The following is a 20,684-nucleotide window of genomic DNA, read 5'->3' as shown; positions in this document are numbered from 1 at the left end:
CATACACATGCACACACGTTTACACACATGCACAAATGCACACATACAAACATACATGCACACACAGATAGGCACACACATATCTACACACATACATACTCATACACATGCACACACATGTTTTACACACACACTTTTCTTTGTCTTCTCCCATGACATTTCCTCACAGGGTTTAGCCAGAGCCACAGCTCCTAGGAAGCTGGGCATTGAGGGACAGTTTTCTGAGATTTAAAGGCTAGGTGAAAAGTTCATTTCCTTGCCAGACCCTGGTGGCCTCTAGCCCTTCCAATTCACCACGTTTGTCTTCCTCTCCAACCTTGAACAAGATGAGACTGTCAATGAAAGTTCAGAGAACAGTGTGCACAATCTGATGTCTGGTAAACCAAGGTGGGAGTCCTGGCTCTGGCCCTCAGCATCTGGGGTCTGAGTGGCAGTGATATTGGGTACATGTCACCACTCCAGCTAGCCTCTGTGATCTTGGACAAGAAGCCTTCCAGTTCTGAGATTCTGTCCCTTTGAAACAAGATAATGGGCCATCTTCCTTTGGGGCAGTTCTGAGCATTGTGGGTGAGCCAGCCATGGTGACCCCATTATTCCGTACCCAGATGCCTTCTGTTGAACCCTCCCTCTCCTCTCCTACTGTGGAACCCCTTTCCATGTCCAGCTGAGAGTCTAGACCCTGAGGCTCAGCCACAGTAGAGGACTGTCACTATCCTGCATGTTCAGCAGCTCAGACCCCAGGAGTCCCCAGGGACCTGCGGCATTGGCGCATGCTCCGTAGTCTGCCTAGCTTTCTAGTGTAGTACAACCCGCCCCTCCTGACTCCTCAGCAGCTTCCTGGTCAGTCAGTGAGTTCTGGCCAGTTTCTCAAGGACATTCTAAATGGCTTCCTTAACCCCAGGAGGGGAGGGCAGGGGAGGGGATGGGGTTGATTGGCGGAGGGCACACCTGTCCAGGTGTACAGGAGTTACAAACAAAGAAACTGTGTTGGAGGAGGGCCTGTCGGGGCTTCAGCAGGGCACATTAACAGGTGAGGAGCAGGTGGGTGCTGAGGGGGGCACGGATCCCGGACAGCATCTGCCAGGGCCATGGCAGACACGGAGAGGGAGGGTGTGGGACCTTGGGGTATTTACCCTCAAGGGTCTCACTCAGGACTTGGGGTCTTCTGGCCTCCCGAGGAATGAAGAGTTCTGAAGGATGGCTAAAGGACATAACAGCCGCCCATGGGGACCCCACTGGGCCAAGGCTGTCCCTGCGCTCTGAGCAGGAGAAATGGCTGAGTGTCTCAGGAGCATAGCAGTGGAAGTTAAAACAGGGGAATGGTTCTGCTTGGGACTTCTAGACACGGGAGGGCACTACAGAAGGAGCACCTTGCATGTAAGACATAGAAGAACCTTCTAGATACCATGCATGTACACAGAGTCCCCATGGATCATGTGAGCGAGTGCTCATCCACAGCACATGCACACATTCACATGTGTATACACACACACACAGAGCACACACACACACACACCCCACACAGCTTTCCCTTTTACTTAAGAGAGAATACACTGGAACATCCTAGAAGTGGGGCACAGGTGCATAGTGGCTCAGCAAGCAACTGTCCATCCGTTGTCAGGGAAACCATGGAGGAATTAGTGGGGCTTCGTCAGGGCTCCTCCAGAAAGCCAGTGCCACTGCAAGAACTCTGGGGGCCATCCCCACGCATCCGCAGAAACATCCAGGGTAAGAACTGCCACCCACCCCCTCCCCCGCAGAGTCCCATGGAACAACACTCCCCCCCACCCCCAGGCCCAAGATCAACCTCCCTGTTTCTGTTTGCTCCCAGATGATACTTTCAGCATCTCTTGGGTGAAAAGTCTGTGAGCTCATTGCTTTGAATCTATCTTTGTAGCCAGAGAGTAAAGAAAACAGGGACCCAAGAAAGAGGCAGAGTACAGGCCCAGGCAATAGGGGGCCAAAGCCAGAGAGTGAGCGTCGAGGTGGGGCTGGCAGCTGGTGACCTGGGATGTAGCAGGGTACCCCTCTGCACCAGCGCTCTCTAGGATGCAGACCCAACCCAAATGCAGACTAGAGCTGCAATGACCAGCCTTTCCATGAAACCATTCATAAGTTCCCAGTGTGGGAGGAGACAGAGGGGAAGGTCAAAGGTCTTCTGCAGGGCCACAGGCATGGTGGCCACAGTGCCACCACACGTACCTGCCACAAACCATGCTCGACCCTTGTGTAAGGCAGAGTCTCTCGTTATTACTTTGATTTTTGGCCCTGCGGCTTCTACCCTGTCTGGCCTGGCCCTTCCTGCTCAGAACCTGAGCAGCCCCCAGGGAAGTGGCTGTGACCCCAGTGTCCTGTCCAGGGGGCCTAGAGTGGCTGAAAGAGAGGCTGTTCCGCGTGGGTGAGGACTGGTACTTCCTGGTGGCTCTCGGAGTGCTCATGGCTCTGATCAGCTACGCCATGAACTTCGCTATCGGGCGCGTGGTCAGAGGTAAGGCCTCTCTGGCACACATTGCTCGGGGCGATGGGATTCCTGTACACGCTCGGGATACCAGCCGGACAGCCATGGGCAGTGAGGTAGGGACACAGCTATGAGTGGCCAGGCCTGGAGTGACCTTACTTAGCTCTTGATGTGCTGTGTGTCTTTAGGCAAGCTCTGTGTCCTTCTGGGCCCCTGTCACACATCTGCACAGAGAGGGTGGAGCCTCTCTCATCTAAGCTTGGCCACCCTGTTCCTTCTCTTCCACCTTGTTCTCAGCTCAGTGGTCCTTGGTCCCAGGCATAGTCTCTCCTCCACTATTTCCTGGGTGGCCTTGGGCCCGTTTCTGGTTTAAAAATGGGCGCCATAGTGTCTGCCCCCGGGGCTGAGGCTCTGGGTGGCTCCCTGACTGCTGGGCGTCCTCCAGCACACAAGTGGCTGTACAGGGAAGTTGGGGACGGCCACCTGCTCCGGTACCTCTCCTGGACTGTGTACCCCGTGGCTCTCCTGTCCTTCTCCTCTGGCTTCTCACAGAGCATCACGCCATCCTCTGGAGGTGAGTCATGGTCACCTGGTCTCTGGCCAACTTGTGGTCCCCATGGGTCTAAATCTTTTCACATCCTATGGGGCTTGAGGAGAGAGGTGGAGAACAGTAATCCCATGTTAGTGTTGGGGAAGCAAGCTTGGAAGAGCCAAACCATTTACCCAAAGTCACACAGGAAGATGGGGAGAAAGGGACCGGATCGCACCAGCCTTCTACCACTTCTCTGGGCTCCTCTGGGCTGGGAAGGATTGGTTCCCAACCAATGGCCAAATCTTCCTGGCTTCTAGGGCTGCTTCCAGTTACACTAGTCGGGAATCTTGGAGGTACATCTGACCCCCAGTTCCTTCCTCTGGCAGCTGTTATGAATCCATACAGAGTATAAGGCTGCTTTTTTTTTTTTTCCTGAGGAGACACAAACATGTGCTTATCCCACATAAAGCACCAACATCAGACCAAAACATTGACTCCACCAAAGTCCAGGTTAATGAAGCCATGAGTTTACTGGGCTTATAGAGCATGGGAGAGGGGTGAGTTACAGGAGACATCTGCATCACCAAAAACCCCACCCCAGCATGGGTGGCAACTGACGAAAAGCGGGCCTCTGCTGACTGTGGGAAAGTTGCCTCTCCCTTGCTATTGTTGTTGCTGATACAACCTTGGGGGAAGAATCTTGTAAAGTTTCAGGAGTTTCCTGTGCCTTGTGAGATTATTTCTTGAAAGAAAAAAAAAATTAGAGAGGTAGGGGATTAGTGTTTTGGGACAGAGGTTTTTGTGTGTAGCCCTGACTGTCCTGGAACTTGTTCTATAGACCAGGCTGACCTTAATCTCAAAGATCTGCCTGCCTCTGCCTCCCAAGTGCTAGGAATAAAGACATGCCTTCACTGTCTGAACATGAAAAAGTCTTTTTTAAAGTCAGGGTCTTATTATATAGCTCTGTATGGCTTGCAAGCTTCATACACCAGGCTGCCCTAAAACTTATGGAGATCTGTCTGTCTCTGCTTGCTGACTGCTAGGATTAAAGGCATGTACCACCATAGCTAACTTATTTCTTGAATTTTTATCTATCTATCTATCTATCTATCCATCTATCTATCTAGTTTTTCAAGACAGGCTTCTCTGGGCTGGAGAGACAGCTCAGAGGTTAAGAGCACTGGCTGCCCTTCCAGAGGTCTTGAGTTCAATTCCCAGAAACCACATGCTGGCTCACAAACCATCTTTTATGGGATACGATGCCCTCTTCTGGTGTGTCTGAAGACAGCAACAGTGTACTCACATAAAATAAATAAATAAATAAATCTTTAAAAACAAACAAACAAACAAACAGTATTTCTTTGTAGCTTGGGTGTCCTGAAACTCTGTAGACTAGTCTGGCCTCAAACTAACAGAGAGCCACCTGCCTCTGCTTCCTGAGCCCTGGGATTAAAGGGGTGAGTCACTACCACCCAGCTTATTTCTTGAATCGTTTTCCCCCCTAAATTTCCCCCCTATTTGTTTTACAAGTATACTGTAGCTGTCTTCATGCACACCAGAAGAGGGCATCAGATCCCATTACAGATGGCTGTGAGCTACCATGTGATTGCTGGGAATTGAACTCAGGACCTCTGGAAGAGCAAGCAGTCAGTGCTCTTAACCGCTGAGCCATCTCTCCAGCCCTTATTTCTTGAATATTAAGCAGCCTCTCTCCCTGGTCTAGGAGAGGCTCCATAGGAAAGTGCCCTGAGAGTGTTGTTACACAGGTGCTAAAATAATTAATGCAGAATTAATCCATCTCCCTCCGTCCTCTGCTCACCTGGACCAGGGTCTGGGATCCCTGAAGTGAAGACCATCTTGACCGGTGTGGTCCTGGAGGACTACCTAGACATCAAGAACTTCGGGGCCAAGGTGGCGGGCCTCTCCTGCACCCTGGCAACAGGCAGTACCATCTTCCTGGGAAAACTGGTACGGGCATGGAGGGCCCATCTGCCATCCCGCCCTGCCTTCTGAATTCCATACCATGCCACAGCCAGCCTAGCCTTGGGAGCCCAGTCTTAGGGGAACCCATCCAGGTCCCCGAATGTGACAAAAAATATCTCAGGATAGTGGAGGGCTAGGGCCAGGATTTGATGCCGGGCCATTCCTGGGTGCGGCCTGTACCGTTCTTTCCTGAGGTCCTAAGAAGGAAGAAGAAGGAAGAGGAGGAGGTGGTGGAGGCAAAGAAGGCGGGGGAAGGGGGAAGAAGAGGAGAGGAGAAAGGGGAGAGGAGAAAGGGGAGAGGAGAAAGGGGAAGGGTGGGGAGGTAGGGTCCAGTTTCCCCAGCAACACCTCACTGCCGCCCCCTGCAGGGCCCCTTCGTTCACCTGAGCGTGATGATCGCTGCTTACCTGGGCCGCGTGCGCACCAAGACTGTCGGGGAACCTGAGGTGAGGGGCACCAGCTTGGGTCTCCCAGGGGTAACGAGTGTAAAGATCAAAGCCCAGGACGCTGTTCCTCCTAGAACAAGACCAAAGAAATGGAAATGTTGGCCGCAGGAGCGGCGGTGGGCGTGGCCACGGTCTTCGCAGCCCCCATTAGCGGTGAGAGCTCCCTCGCCCTCCTGCTCCCCTCTCGGTGTCCTGTAGCCAGGGGGATAGAGGTCCTTCTGAGCCATGTGTCCCCTAGGTGTCCTGTTCAGCATCGAGGTCATGTCCTCTCACTTCTCCGTCTGGGATTACTGGAGGGGCTTCTTCGCTGCCACCTGCGGGGCCTTCATGTTCCGTCTCCTGGCGGTCTTCAACAGTGAGCAGGGTGAGGACCAATTGGTACCCTCTACCCTCTCGCTCCTGTGAGTCCTCCCGCTTCTGCTTCCTTCTTCCCCACAATCCTCCTCTCTCTCCTCTGTCCTTCTATACTGGTTCCCAGCCTTCCCAATGCTGCGACCTTTTAATACAGTTTCTCATGGTGTGGTGAGCCTCAGTGATAAAATTAGTTGTGTTATTACGTGGTAACTGTAATTTGGTTACTGTTACCAATCGAAATGTAAATATCTGATACGCAGGATGTCCGATAGGTGACCCTGAAAGAGGTTGAAATCCTCCAGTCGAGAACCACTGCAGTGACTAGAATTCCAGGGAAGTTTGGGGGTTAGGTCAGAAACCTTGCCCGAGTTATTCTGAGGCTGGGTTAGGGTAGGGAAGGCTGGCACAGGACCCCACTTTCTTCCTTCCTCAGAGACCATCACGTCTGTCTACAAGACCAGTTTTCCAGTGGACATACCCTTTGACTTACCAGAGATCTTCTTTTTTGTGGCCCTGGGGTGAGTGGGGTGTAAAACCCAGAAAGCAATGCTCAAGCTGAGGTGGTTTCAGCCTCACCGCCACCTCCACTTCCAGGGCCATCTGTGGCATCCTGAGCTGCGGGTACAACTACTGCCAGCGGACTTTCTTATTTTTCATCAAGGTCAATGGGTTCACCTCCAAACTGCTGGCTACCAGGTGGGCTGGGGCCCCCTCAGGGAGTGCCCCACTTTCGAACTCCCGTAAAGTTCCACCCCTTTCACAGAACCCCTCTTTCCACTAACCCTCCAAAGTACTACCTATCTGATCTCACACGAAGTCCCCTGTCAGGTCCAGCAGCCACTGCCCCACTTCTGTGAAAATTAACTGCCTCCCTGTGTCCCTCTGATCCATGTCCCCTCCCTGAGCCCTGTGTCCTCTCCTCTCCATCTCCTGCTTTATGGCCTAGGCCAGTCGTCTGTGGTTAGCTAATCCATTTTCCGGTCCCTTTCTGCCCCCATCTCGCCTCTAGTCCCATCAGGTTTCCTGGTCTCACTGGGGTCGGGGTACCTGGGAGTTTCCTTGCTGTTGTTTCTTCCTTCTCCGTACCCCTTTCTTCAGTGTGAACCCTAAGGCTGTGGGGAAGGAGAGGAGGCAAACTACATCTTCCCTTCTCCCACAGCAAGCCCTTATACTCAGCTCTGGCCGCTGTAGTCCTGGCTTCCATCACCTATCCCCCTGGTGTGGGTCGCTTCATGGCTTCCCGGGTAAGGGGCACGGAGCTGGGGGGTAGCAGTGAAGAACCCCTGTTTGTAGTCCCTGTTGTGTGTATTTTCTCCCAGTCCCCTTGAAACCCACTAAGGAAAATGCCTGTGGGTCATTTTTCGGGACACAGGTTGTAGCTGTGCCATGGCAGAGTCATCCTTAGGGTCCCTAGCCAGGAAGGGGTAAGGGAGCCGAGCTCCGATGGGCAATGGGACAGAGGTGGGCATGCTGACCTACCCACCTCTGCTCGGCCCAGCTGTCCATGTCGGAGCATCTGGAGACTCTGTTTGATAACAACTCTTGGGCCCTGATGACCAAGAACTCGTCCCCACCCTGGGCCGCAGAGCCTGATCCCCAGAACCTGTGGTTGGAATGGTGTCATCCACAGTTGACTGTCTTTGGGACACTAGTCTTCTTCCTGGTCATGAAGGTGGGTCCCTTGTATAATCAGAGCCATGGCAAGTCCTGGGCGAGGTGGGGCTGCTTCCTGAATTAAAGCTTGGAGCACCGCCTCCTAGGTCCACGTCCACTGTGTACCTCAGAAAGAAATCCCCCCAGGCTCAACTCCTCCCCTTCCCTCCTTCATCTGAGAGGTTCAGTCTCACTGTGTAGCCCAGGCTCTCCGGGGACTTGTACTCCTCCTGCCTGCCCCAGCCTCCCAGTTCCTAGATGACAGTCACCACCCATGGCACTTGGTTCCCTTATTCTTTACAAAAATGTGTGTGTGTTGCACACGCACATGTGTGCATGCACGTGAGTGTGTCCCCAGTATGCCACAGTGCAATGTGGAGCTCAGAGGACAGCTTGCAGAACTGCCTTCCTCCTTGTGGTTTCCAGGGACCAGACTGAAGTAGACCGAAGTGGTCAAGCTCAGGGCAAAAGCAGTCACTCCGCCCCCTCCCTGCTATTCTTTGAGATGGAATGGTTGTTCTTAAAGGGCAGGCTGAGAGAGAAGAGAGGAACAAACCTGGCACGTGCTTGCGCACAGTGGGTGCTTTATCAAGGCTTGGTTTCTTCATCTCCAGAGCCAAATGCTGCCGTGGGCTCTAGCCTGGGCACCCTTTCCTCTAGTAACCTCCCATCCCCCCTTGCCCTCTGTGTTGCTTCTAACTCTTGCCATGTGGGTCCAACCTCCCTACAGTTCTGGATGCTGATTTTGGCGACCACCATCCCCATCCCCGCTGGATACTTCTTGCCCATCTTTGTCTATGGTAGGACTGGAGTCCTGAATGTCTGAGAGGGTTTAAGGGCACAGGGCATGACTGCCCAGGACCATCTCCCTCCAAGTGTGGGACTGGGGATGGGGCAAGGCTTGAGGGCCTGAGGGGTCAGGTCAGCATGGTTGATTCCTTCACCCTGAATCTGTGGCAGGAGCTGCCATCGGGCGCCTCTTGGGAGAGGCCCTGTCTGTCGCTTTCCCAGAAGGCATTGTGGCTGGAGGCAAGGTCAATCCCATCATGCCTGGGGCCTATGCTCTGGCGGGTGAGTGGCTCTGGGACCAGCAGGTGGGTCCTTTCCTCAGTAGGCCTGTCCACTCCTTGAGACCTACCATCCCTGAAGCGTCTTCTTTCTCTTATTTTTCTTTTCCCCATTCCTCCCCCTGTCTACATCTCTTTTCCCTTGGTGTGACTAGGTACTTCAACAGTTGCAGTGTGTGCTCTTTGTGCACTGCTGAACCTAACCATGGTCACACTGTGCCCACTTTACCCCCTGGGTGATGCTGGCTCCTGGCCTGGGACCCCCACCTTGGCTGTGTCCCTGCAGGCGCTGCTGCCTTCTCAGGGGCGGTGACCCACACCCTCTCCACGGCCCTGCTGGCCTTTGAGGTAACCGGCCAGATCGTTCATGCACTGCCAGTGCTGATGGCCGTGCTGGTGGCCAATGCCATCTCTCAGAGCTTCCAGCCCTCTTTCTACGACGGCACCATCATTGTCAAGAAACTGCCATATCTGCCATGGATTCGTGGCCGTAAGATTGGGTGAGCCTCAGGCTGGCTGATGGTGTGGTGATGCTCAGGGTGGTTGGGGTGGAGGGACTCCTGGAAAACCCCAGCACAGCCGGCCTCGGACTGTAGGGTTGTAGGGGCTGATACACACCTGCCCTCTGGTCCCCAGCATCCCCACAGCCCCATGTGCTAGATGAAGATGCTGAGTCTCTGTCAGGCAAGACTGATGAGGAGTTGAGCACCAGACAGGAGAGGCCCCTCTCTTACTCTCCCCTGCTCTGATGGCCTTCCTGGTGGTGGGCACACAAATGGACTCTGAGATCTCACCTTGATCAGATTGTACCCTAGCATCTCAAAGGCTCCAAGTGTCACCGAATCCAAGGTCCAGTTCCGAACAAGCCTCAGTTTCCCAGTCTTTAAGATAGGTGTGGATCTCCTAGCTTCTCATTCTAGAACCTATAGGTTCCTCCAAACCCTTCCTTGGGAATCAGGCCTTCTCCCAGCAAGGCTCCTTGAGATGACCCTGCCTTTCCCAGGGGCCAGTATCTTCCCATTCCCAGGCCTGACCGATGCCTCCCTCCGCCCACAGTTCCCAGGCTGTGACTGTGGGTCACTTCATGAACTGTGCCCTCATCACACTGGCCAAGGACATGCTCCTGGAGGAAGTGATCAAAGTCGTGATCTCCACTGATGTGACCCAGTACCCTCTGGTGGAGGCTACAGGTATTCAGCAGTCATTGAGGAGAAGGTGGCTGTCTGGGAAGAGGGTTGGGCTCCCTCCTGCTTCCCTCTAAGGCCCTGAGTGTCAGGGCAGCAAGAGCAAGCGTGATGTTAGATCTGTCCCTTAATCTAGACTCTGCAATTGGGTATCTAGCTGAGTGACCAAGGGCAAGTCCCCTAATTTCTCTGAGCTCCAGTTTCTTCATGGAGAAAACGGACCCAATAGCCACTTCTCCTGGAGAAAGTAGGAATGATGTGGTTAGTGAAAAAAATTAGAGGTGCTTGTAAGACAGCCTGGGACTGGCCCTTTGGATTCCAGGACCCAAGCCTCATGCACTGACACCGATAACAGGATTACTGCTAGGACCCTCCAGAAGCTTCCTCTCACATTCCTGAGTACTCCTTCCCCTCCTCCCCAGTTCCCGCTGCCAAGCCGAGCTCATTCTTTTACAGGCGGATGGATGGCGTTTAAGTCTTAGGGAGGGACTAATCCGAGTGCCCTTCTCCAGTTCATAGAGCGTAGTACTTAAGGGAGGAAGATAGCCCAGGTAAGGGAGGAGCATCCTGAACCTCCCCAGGCATCTGTTCATCCATGTGTCCCTTCCATGCAAATGAGGCAGGGTGCAAACGCAGTCAGTGTGACACTGTTGGGTCTGCAGCTCATTTGCCCTTGGGCAGAGGCCACTTGAGCCGTGAGCAACAGGCATGAACAAGGTCACCTCTATGCCCCACATCAAGCAGAATAAAGTCACCAAGAAGGGAAAGAACCTTGTGGAGATACCACTCGGGCTCCATGACCGGCAGTGAGTGTCCTTGCATGGAAAGCGGGAAGGGTCCCACCCCAATGTCCGGGGCTTTGCTCTCCCCAGTGGGAGGGATCACAGCAAACACACTTTCTACCTATTTTACATAGGGATGGTCCTTCTGAGCGGCTTCCCCTCCTAGAACCAAGAACGGCTTTGGGCCCCGCAGAACTCCAAAAGAGACGGGCCCTGGCTAGATCCCACAGCCCACCCTAGAAATCACTGGTTTATTAAAGGAGGGAGGGACACATCTATTGTATTATCTGGTTACCAAGTATGTTTGTGGTGGTAAGGACTGAATTCAGGGCCAGTGCATGCTAATCAAGCCCTCCGACACTGAGCTACAGCCATGGCTAGCCCCAGGGTTTTTTTTTTTTTTTTTTTTTTTTGGTTTGTTTTGTTTGTTTGTTTTTCGAGACAGAGTTTCTCTGTATAGCCCTGGCTGTCCTGGAACTCACTCTGTAGACCAGGCTGGCCTCGAACTCAGAAATCTGCCTGCCTCTGCCTCCCAAGTGCTGGGATTAAAGACGTGCGCCACCACCATCCAGCCCAGGGTTTTTATTTACTGGAGAAAGAGAATATCAAAGTGGATCTTCAGTGAAGAATGCCTACTGACTGTCAAGATGCTTGCAAACTCCCTCCCTGTATCCAGGCTAGTCCAGCTGGCTTAGCCCCGGCACTCAGTAGGATCTCAGATTGGAGTGTACCTCAGGGTTCATTTTTTCATTGACCTGACTCAGATTTTAAACAACTGGAGGGAAAACAGAGAAGAAAGCCCAGCTGTGACACCCAGATGCCAAGAGGCTCACGTCCACAGCCCCCAACCTCCTAAAATGTGATGGAGTTGGGAGTGGGGTGTCTCAGAATTTCTGCTCGCCCACTGGCAGCCTTACTGAGCTGCACTCAGCTGCCATGTCATTATGGAAACTGAATGGTTTAGAGTAACAATTAACCCACCAGACCCTCAGTTTTCTCTTTTGTAAACTGGGTGATAAGAACTCTAATAGGTCACACACAAACTTTCCTCAGACATGAGAGCACCTATCATGTTCTTGGCGCACAGTAGGTACTCAGTGAATATGACTTACATTTACAATGTTCTATGTTCGTAACGCGTTCCTCCCTCTGTACTTGTTAGAGTCTCAGACCCTGGTGGGCGTTGTAAAAAGGATCCACTTGGTGCAAGCCCTCCAGACTGAGCCGGCTTCCTGGGCTCCAGGCCAGCAGGTGGGTCCTCTTGCCAGATGCGGGGACAGGATGGAGTTGGTGAGCTGGGCTGTGAAGGGAGGGGACAGCTAACCTAGAAGAGTTCAGAGATCAAGGTCTAGAAGCTGGTGGCGGACCCAGGTTCCCATCACCCTTTCCCGTATCCCCAGCCCTGTCTCCAGGATATCTTGGCTAATGGCTGCCCTACCCAGCCAGTGACACTGCAGCTGTCCCCGCAGACCTCCCTGCATGAGGTAAAGAGAGATTAGAGGGTGGGGATGGAGGTGGAGGTCTGGTGGAGGTGGCTGGATGAAGGTGGCCAGGTCCCTCTAGCAGAGGCCTCATCCAGCTGCTCGTGTGGACTCTGGCTCCTCCTAGTGGTCAGATTTCACATTGCAATCTGTTCACCAGGCAAGGAGACGGAATGTGGGCATTGGGGTGTTAGCATTTCCTCTCAATCCCCCTGCAGACACACAACCTCTTTGAGCTCCTGAACCTTCAGTTGCTGTTCGTGACGTCACGAGGCAGAGTTGTGGGCTCTGTGTCCTGGGTGGAGGTACTGGGGTCTTGAGGGCTGGGCAAAGGTGAGGAGGTGGGGCCACCAAATTCCTTCCAGCCTCACCTCTTCTAATATTCCTCCTCCCTATCCTCTGTTTCTCTGTCATAGCTGAAGAAAGCAATTTCAACCCTGACCAATCAAGTGAATCAAGCCCCCAAGTGAATCATCCTGGGGTCGGCAGCCTGGCGCCCAGCCACTCTGCTGCTGCCTGAATCTCAGGATCTTAGCACAGCAGGGCATCCCCATCCAGTCAAGAAGAGAACTCCACATTCACCTCTCCCCACTCCGAAGGAGCTGAGAGTAAATGAAGACATACATGTGTTCTCTCACATTGTGACCCTTGTGCCTTCTGGGGTTGTCTGCTACCAACCGGGAGCTTCTGAGAAAAATAAAACTGATTTCTGGAGCCACTGGTGTCCCCTCTTCTCTCTTAAGGGTGTGCAGAGTGAGGGGGAGCGTTCTCTCTGACTGGCCTTCTACACCACGGGTCATCAAGGAACCCTCTTTCTCCTATAGCTGCCTGTGCAGACAATGTACACAGGGCGACCCGTGTCCCTGAAGGACCAAGCTTCATGCCTGCAGATTTGATCTGTGCTCTCTCTCCCTCCCCACCCTCAACTCAGGAACTGCAGAGCCAGCCTCACACCGCTCATCCTCTTCAGCAGACAGCTCCAACCTGACCACTGGGCCCTCCAGCCCTCCCACTCAATGTGATGGCCCACTCAGCCACAGGCTTTGAAATTGATCATGGATAGCTATCAGGTGACTGTCTAAACGTAAGTCCAGGACACCCCAATATATCAAATCACTTCATGGTCTGTACCCCAACCCAGATATCTATTCAAAACCCCTGAGTATTGAGTGCCCTGGATCCCAAATGTCACACAGAATTCATAGACCTGCACCTGCCCATGCCTGCCACCATGACCAATGGATACCTTGCCTTGCTGTACCCACACCCTGCCCTTTGCCCTCCCCAAGTTTTGTGGCACTACTTCACTTAGATTCCATACCCACTTTGATGCCTCTGGTCCGTGTACTATTCCCAGAGGACATTCCTGTCCTCAGAAAAGCCATTTCCTTTCTGACCTGGTCCCCACTCCTACCCCCAGTCAGTTTTGAAAGGGGGTGAAAGAAGAGGAAAGGAAGGAAGGAAGGAAGGAAGGAAGGAAGGAAGGAAGGAAGGAAGGAAGGTAGGTTGGCTGACCAGTGGTGGCTCACACCTTTAATCCCAGCACTTGGGAAACAGAGGCCGATCTGGGCTCCATAGCAAGTTCTCAGTCAGTCAGGGTAACATAGTAAGTCCTTGTCTCAAAAAACAAAACAAAACAAAACAAAACCAACCAACCAAACAAACAAACAAAACACAAAAAGTCAGAGAGAGACTGAGGGGAGATACCTGACATCATCGTCTCCACACACACGAAAAGGTAAAAACCGGCTGCAGACACAGCTCAGGAGCAGAATACTTGTCTAGCAAACGTGAGAGCCCGGATCCAGTCTCTAGCACTGCTCCACTGAAGACAGAAAAAGAGAAAACTTCCTGTGGGTTTTTTTTCTATGCTTTTTAAAAAGCACTTAAACTTATTCAGAAGGAAACCAGTCACATTCATAAATCTACAAATAATAATTAAAGAAAAATCTAGAAAATGCCTTTGACCCCTGAACTCCGGAGGCAGTGTCAGGTAGATCCCTGAATTCAAGGCTAGCCTGCTCTACAGAAAGAGTTCTGGGACAGCCATGGCTATACAGAGAATGGAACAATCTCTAAAATGGAAATCAGAAAATATCAGTGGAAGACGTTGAAGAGAAAGCCCCTGTCCATGGAATGAAACTGTTAATTTGTTAAAATATCCATATTCCTAATGTTCTATAGATTCAGTTCAATTTTCTATCAAAATACCGATAATGTTCTTCATTGAACAGAAAGAACTGTTCAGGGATGGAGAGGCTGCTCAGGAGCTAAGAGCCCTTAATGCTGCTACAGACGATCTGAGCTTGGTCCCAACATTCACATCCAACATCAGGAGGGCCATGACTGCCTGAAACTCCAGCTCTAAGGGATCTGATGACCTCTGTGAACATGCACTCACATGTACACACACACACACACACACACACACACAGACACTTAAAACAATCTTTTCTCCCAGTTTTTTCAAGACAGGGTATCTCTATGTAGCCCTGTCTATCCTGGAACTTTTTCTGTAGACCAGGCTGGTCTCCAATTCAGAGATCTACCTGCTTCTGCTTCCTGAGTGCTGGGATTAAAGTGTGCCACCAACTGCCTGGCAAAAAGTTTGTTTGTTTGTTTTGTTTTGTGGGTTTTTGTTTTGTTTTGTTTTGTTTTGTTTGGTTTGGTTTGGTTTGGTTTTTCGAGACAGGGTGTCTCTGTGTACCCCTGGCTGTCCTGGAACTCACTCTGTAGACCAGGCTGGCCTCGAACTCAGAAATCCGCCTGCCTCTGCCTCCCAAGTGCTGGGATTAAAGGTGTGCACCACCACTGCCCGGCTGTTTTGTGTTTCTTTGTGTGTTTTGTTTTGTTTTAAAGAAAGGAACAGAGGAAACACTCTAAAAGTTTGATGGACCCCCAAAGCCAAAGGAATCCTGGGCAAGAAATAAAAAGATGGAGGAAGTTAACACATGATCTCAAAACTACTAAAGCTGCTTGATTCTAGAATAAAAATAACTGTGTGGACCAGTGGCCCACCTTGAGAGCTCGGAGGCGAATCCATGTCTCACAGTCAGTCGCTCTCTGACAAGGACCTGAGAGTACACACTGAAGAAGACCCTTGCCAATAAACAGTGTCTTCAGTTGCAATTGAGACCCCAGGAATGAAGAAGTTGTGGAGAGAAGTGGAGGCTTGGCACCATGGGGCACGGTCAGAAACCCTGAAGAGAGGCTACTGTGGAGACACCTTCTTTCTATTGAGGCTCTAGGACAATGGGAAGTTGACCAAGGACAGTGGCTTGAGTCTGTAAGACAAGCAGCAGAGCTGGAGAAGAGGCACTGCCCAAGGCCCCGTGAGTCCAGAAGATCACGGGTCTGAGACCGCAGATACAGAGGTACTTGCTCCTCCTTGATTGACAGTGTTCTGGTCCTTCCCTCGTGAAATAAGAAGTATGTAGCTTACTTACGACTTTACAGGCGCTCGTGGTTATTTTATAGAGACCAAAATTTTAAAGTGTTTAAATTTTTTTTTTAAAGATTATGGGATTTTTGAAGATATACTATTCTTTGTGTTGGGATATCATCAGCATCAGATCTCGGGGATAAACAAGAAAGGAAACTTTCCCGTTTAATAGCGATGTATCATGTGCTCAGTTGACAAAGGGTCAATTGCAGTGGTTAGATTTGTTTATGTTTGGTTTTCCAAGACAAGGTTTCTCTGTGTAACAGCCCTGGCTGTCCTGGAACTCACTTTGTAGACTAGGCTGGCCTTGAACTCATAGAGATCCGGCACCATTCCCTACTACAATGGTTAGTTTTTTTTTTTTTTTTTAAATCAAGTTGATACAAACTAGGGTTATCTGGGAAGAGGGAAGTTCAATTGAAAAAATTCCCTAATCTGGTAGGCCTGTAGTTAAGTCTGTGCGTCCTTTTCTTGATTAATAATTGATGTGAGTGCCCAGGCCATAATCCACAGTGTCACCCAAGGGCAGGTGGTTCTGAGTTGTTGTTGTTGTTTTTAACTGAGCTGAGCAAACCGGGAAGAGCAAGTCAGTAAGCAGCATCTCTCCAGGGCATCTTCCTCTGCTCCTGCCTCCAGGGTCCTGCCCTGACTTCCATTCACAACTGGACTGAGATCCAAGCTAAGGTACAAGCTAAGTTAACCCTTTCTTCCCCATATTGCTTTTGAGTGGTGTTTCATAGAAATATAGTGCAATAGAAAATATCTAAGCCACTGGGCATGTTTACATCCACCCGCACTCCCTGCTAGGAAGGAGGCTGAGGCAGAGAACTACTTCAGCCCAGGAGTTTGGGTCCTGCCAGGTCTGCACCTGCCCAGGCTCCTTGGTGCCAGGTGTCTGTCCCTCCTCCCAGTGTTTGTTCACCAGAAGCTGCTCCTGCACCTTTTGGACCCCGTGGAACCTCCTTTTATGGCACCACTTTCCACAGGCTCCTCCCATCCTTCCAGCACACTCAGCAAAGCTCCTGTCCTGTCCTGATGGCGCCCCTGCGTGGACAAGGACACCAATCCTCTTTCCCTTCCCTTCGATGTCAGTGTGACCTAGGGGACATGACAGCACAGTGCTGTAGGCTTCACATACACTGTGCACCTGGGCTGCCAGCAGTTGCTCTGCTTTTAAATGCTACCTAGTTATCTGCGTGTGTGCACGTGTGCCCGTGCACCTGGGCACACATCTTAGAGGGCAACCCGCAGGAGTCAGCTCTTCCCTCACAGATTGAGTCGTCTTGCTGGCCCAAAAAATTAATTTTATTAATTTTTTAAAATTTTATATTTTATGTGCGTGTATGTGTGTGAATGGGATCCCCTGAACCTGTACGCACAGGAGGTCGGAACCCACCTGGGGGTGCATGTGTGTGTGGTGGGGTAGAGGACACAGAGAGTGGGAAAGGGATCAGACCCGAAGCCGGGGCTACAGACGGTGGTAGAAACTGAATTTGGGTCTTCTGCAAGTGCAACAAAGACACCTAGCCTCTGAGCCACTTCCCCAGCTCCCCCTGACCCCACAATTTATTTTTAAAAAATCTTTCTATTGGTGGGTACAGTTCCCACGCCTGTAACTCCAGTGCCTAGGAAGCGAGGCAGGAGGATTTGGAGTTTGAGGCCGGACTTGGTTACGTAGTAAGACCGTGTCTCAAAAGCGAAACTTTGGCAACGGGGCTAAACCGGAGAGTCTTTACCTAGCTGCGAAAGGCCTCACTTTCTCCAGTCATCTCCCATGGTCTCTCACTAACCCCTTAATAAAGTTATAACAACAACAACAACAATAATAATAAACAACTTCTTAGCGTACTCTAATTTTTTTTCTTGAGATACCCCCTTTCTATATTGTTCAAATTGATCTGCAGCTCTGGGCTTCAAGCAATGCTCCTACCTCAGTCTCCAGAGTAGGGGACATCACAGGTGCATGTCACTGTGCCAGGTGGCTTCTGTGACCTTGGACAGGAAGCCCCACAGTTCTACAAGGTCATTTCTTTCCAACAGGGCAACTGGCCATCATTCTGGGTTTTGGAAGCTCTGAGCTGTGTTGGGAAGTGCCTAGCTCCCAGGAATGGACATCCACGGAGACTCCCCTCCCTGTGCCCCCACACCTTCACGGGCAGTCTCTTCTGTACTCTGCATCTCTTAACAATTGCCCAGCTGAGAGACCTGAGGCTCGGTTACAGCAGAGGAGACCCCTTCACTGTCCTGTGTGTTCATCAGCTCCTGCCCCCAGACTGGACCCCAGGGGTCCCCAGAGTCCTGTGACACAGATGAGTGCCCCTCTGCCCAGCTGTCACATCTGAGATACTCCCGTACCCCTTCCTCACCTCTCTTCATGCTGTGTTGGCTGGGGAAGTTCTGGTTGGTTTGTCTGGAACATTCTCAGTGGTCACGGTAAACTCAAGCCTGGGAGGGGGAGGGGAGGGGAGGGCTTTGATTGGTGGAATGTGCACCTGTCCGGGTGCACAGGAGCTGCTGCTGTTCAAACAAAGACTCTGTGTTAGAGGAACACCAGCCAGGCAGGACCTCTGCAGGGCGGACTGGGAGGTAAGGCACTGACTTGAACTTGGGTGGGGCCTGCCAGGATCAGGGCAGGCAGAAAGGATGCAGATAGGAGAGGTTACAGAAGCTCACTACCACCCAAGGACTTCTTTCTGGGTCTGGAGGCTTCCTGCTCTTGGTGGAACTGAGCTGAGGAACATGGGGTACTGAGGGATGGGTATGGGACATTAGAATTGTCCATGGGGACGAAGTGACAGGGTCACCCCTGAGCAAAATGAGTGCTCTGAGCAGCCTAGAATCCCAGGAGGGCAGCAGCAGGAAGCCCCAGCACGAAAAGAGTTTCTGAAAGGGATTAGGATCCTACCCCATCCCACCTGCTTCCAGACGTGAATCTAGAAGCTCCGCTCCAGACATGCGGTACAACAGGCACCTCCTGGGTATCAGAGCCTTTGTAGAGAGCACACAGAGACGGGTGAACCCTCCAGATAACACCCCACACACCAGCAGCCCACACCCACCCAAGAGCATAAGGCTCTGTCTTCAGTTCAGAAGGTGGAGTACTGGAAGAACCCAGAAGCACAGAGCGGCTGTCACCAAGCAGTTGTCGATCTGTTATCCCAGGACGGATGGAAGAGCTGGTGGGGCTACGTGAGGGCTCCTCAGGGAAGCCGGTGACTCTGCAAGAGCTATGGGGTCCGTGTCCTCGCATCCGCCGAGGCATCAGAGGTGCGAGCTGGTCCCACTTCCCCAACCCCTCCTCTCCCCCACCCCCATGAAGTCCTCTCAGGACATCAGTGACCCTAGACCCAAGACCACTCTGTTCACTTCTGTCTGCTTAGAACCTGACCCATCCTTATAGTTGGCAGAACACAGGCCCCAGTGCTGATGTCTACAGCCAGAGAGGGCCAGCTTCCTAGGCTGGGCTGGCAGCCAGAGGCCAAGGGGATAGCGGGGTGGGGGGGGGGGCTGAAGTGCAGATGGCCCATAGGCCCTGGGGGTGGCAAGGTCCTATGCTTCCCTTCATGGTTGCTAAGCCTCAGACTCTAATGAGATATCAGTAACAGGTATAGTACCTCGTCCTCCTCTGCCACCTTGACCAACCTTCTGTGAGGCTCTAGTGTGACCTGAGGTGGAGGGACACCTACCTGGAACCCACTTCACTTTCTACACATCCCGCTCAGCCTCTCCCATGAGCCAGAGTCCCTCCTCATCACCTCAGACTCCAACTCTGGGCCCCTAGCTTGCTGTGGCTACCCAGAGCCGGAGCAGCCCACAGGGAAGTGGCTGTGACCCCAGTGTCCTGTCCAGGGGGCCTAGAGTGGCTGAAAGAGCGGCTGTTCCGCGTGGGTGAGGACTGGTACTTCCTGGTGGCTCTCGGAGTGCTCATGGCTCTGATCAGCTACGCCATGAACTTCGCTATCGGGCGCGTGGTCAGAGGTAAGGCCTCTCCAGCACACATTGCTCGGGGCGATGGGATTCCTGTACACGCTCGGGATACCAGCCGGACAGCCATGGGCAGTGGGGCGAGACTGTGGGGAACCAGGCCTGGAGTTGGTGCTGGCTTCATATCTCACCAGCCGTGTGACCCTGTCAAGGTTCCTTCCCCTCTCTGGGCCTCAGTCATTCCATCTACACAATGGGAGAGATCCTGAATGTCTTACTTTACTTATGGCTATTGTCCCATCCCCATCTTTCTCCTGTCCCTCCATGCTGCCTGCTCAGCAGGCGCTCACTTCCTCTGGACTCTCGGCTGCCTCACCGCCCTTTTGGTCTTTCAGGGACCTGGGGTTGGGGAGTATGGGTAAGTGCCATCACTGGCTACTGGACAGATGGGAAACTGAGGCTCAGTCAAGTCACTGAGCTGAAGTCCCACAAGCAGGAAGCTGGAAAACAGATATGGACCTAGGAACCTGGTCACCCTCCTCTCAGTGGGTGACTTTGGGCCCTTTCCTGGTTTATAAGTGGGCACCGTAGTGTCTGCCCCCGGGGCTGAGGCTCTGGGTGGCTCCCTGACTGCTGGGCGTCCTCCAGCACACAAGTGGCTGTACAGGGAGATTGGGGATGGCCACCTGCTCCGGTACCTCTCCTGGACCGTGTACCCCGTGGTTCTTCTGTCCTTCTCCTCCGGCTTCTCACAGAGCATCACGCCATCCTCTGGAGGTGAGTCATGGTCACCTGGTCTCTGGATAACCTGGCTTGTCCCACGGGTTATCTTTTCACATCCTGTGGGGCTTCTCAGGAGGGAGGCAGGGAAGAGCGACCTGATTAGGGAAGCAGACTTGTAAGAGACAAGCCATTTGCCAAAAGTCACACAGGGAAAGGGACAGCAGGGGACTTCACTGCAGGAGCACAGCTCAGAATGTCAGGACTGGGCTGAGGGAAGCAGCCAGCTCCCGGGTCCAAGAGCAGCTTTTAGCCTCAGCCCAGGAAGATCTCCTAGGTGTCTCTGGTGGCGGCCTGATAATCCCTGGGTCCCCACCCTGCTGCTGCTGACTTCAAGGCCCCCTCAGAATCTCAGCTCTCTCTCCTGACAGCTGAAGTTATGAAATCTTCCTCTCAGGGTGTGTGAGGTCCAGGAGGTGGTGTCAGAGAGTGCTATGTGTTTAGTCTGTGCCAGGCATGGAGATACTTGCTTGGAATAACAGTATTTAGGAAGCAGAAGCAGGAGACTGGTTGCCAGTTCCAGGCTAGTCTGGGCCCACACAGTGAGACCCGAGAGAGAGAGAGAGAGAGAGAGAGAGAGAGAGAGAGAGAGAGAGAG

At 52.4% G+C, this 20,684-nt stretch overlaps 2 protein-coding genes and 2 long non-coding RNA genes across 6 annotated transcripts in view; 2 read left to right on the top strand and 2 right to left on the bottom strand.

The window, feature by feature from the left end:
* The first annotated feature begins 995 nt into the window (after positions 1-995).
* On the top strand, positions 996-12,654 carry LOC114609589 (chloride channel protein ClC-Kb). Its single transcript, XM_028753951.1, has 20 exons — positions 996-1,030; positions 1,622-1,728; positions 2,360-2,488; positions 2,904-3,032; positions 4,819-4,958; positions 5,342-5,419; positions 5,494-5,572; positions 5,658-5,783; positions 6,207-6,291; positions 6,368-6,469; positions 6,933-7,017; positions 7,272-7,445; positions 8,157-8,226; positions 8,387-8,497; positions 8,780-8,993; positions 9,550-9,683; positions 11,622-11,710; positions 11,860-11,943; positions 12,159-12,245; positions 12,357-12,654. Exons 2-20 carry the CDS (start codon positions 1,629-1,631, stop codon positions 12,408-12,410), a joined length of 2,070 nt encoding a protein of 689 aa, XP_028609784.1. The 5' UTR covers positions 996-1,030; positions 1,622-1,628; the 3' UTR covers positions 12,411-12,654.
* LOC114609592 lies at positions 11,167-18,404 on the bottom strand. Of its 2 annotated transcripts, XR_003709555.1 has the most exons (4): positions 18,298-18,404; positions 17,749-17,827; positions 11,572-11,783; positions 11,167-11,234 (listed from the first exon to the last, which is right to left on the bottom strand). It is a non-coding gene; the product is annotated as an uncharacterized LOC114609592 (long non-coding RNA). The 2 variants fall into 2 exon arrangements; XR_003709554.1 differs by lacking the exons at positions 11,167-11,234; positions 11,572-11,783 and adding an exon at positions 13,738-13,765.
* Positions 17,919-20,684, top strand: part of LOC114609591 (chloride channel protein ClC-Ka) — an 18,876-nt gene continuing 16,110 nt past the window's right edge. Inside the window, exons 1-4 of one of the 2 annotated variants that reach the window (XM_028753952.1) lie at positions 17,919-17,968; positions 18,545-18,649; positions 19,232-19,360; positions 19,955-20,083. In XM_028753952.1, the coding sequence (XP_028609785.1) occupies positions 18,550-18,649; positions 19,232-19,360; positions 19,955-20,083 (358 nt within the window). In that variant the 5' untranslated portion in view covers positions 17,919-17,968; positions 18,545-18,549. Of the gene's footprint in view, positions 17,969-18,544; positions 18,650-19,231; positions 19,361-19,954; positions 20,084-20,684 lie in introns of those variants that run through there. The other variant, XM_028753953.1, reaches the window with a different exon arrangement.
* Positions 19,384-20,684, bottom strand: part of LOC114609593 — a 4,539-nt gene continuing 3,238 nt past the window's right edge. Inside the window, exons 2-3 of the long non-coding RNA XR_003709556.1 lie at positions 20,005-20,184; positions 19,384-19,452 (exon numbers count right to left, since the gene is read on the bottom strand). This is a non-coding gene — a long non-coding RNA (uncharacterized LOC114609593). The remainder of the gene's footprint in view (positions 19,453-20,004; positions 20,185-20,684) is intronic.

This window comes from Grammomys surdaster, unplaced genomic scaffold (genome assembly GCF_004785775.1).
Source record: "Grammomys surdaster isolate TR1022 unplaced genomic scaffold, NIH_TR_1.0 125977, whole genome shotgun sequence".
In the NCBI taxonomy this organism is placed as follows: domain Eukaryota; kingdom Metazoa; phylum Chordata; class Mammalia; order Rodentia; family Muridae; genus Grammomys; species Grammomys surdaster.
The sequence above is the reverse complement of the archived record's forward strand: the minus strand, read 5'-3'. Positions and strand labels throughout refer to the sequence as shown.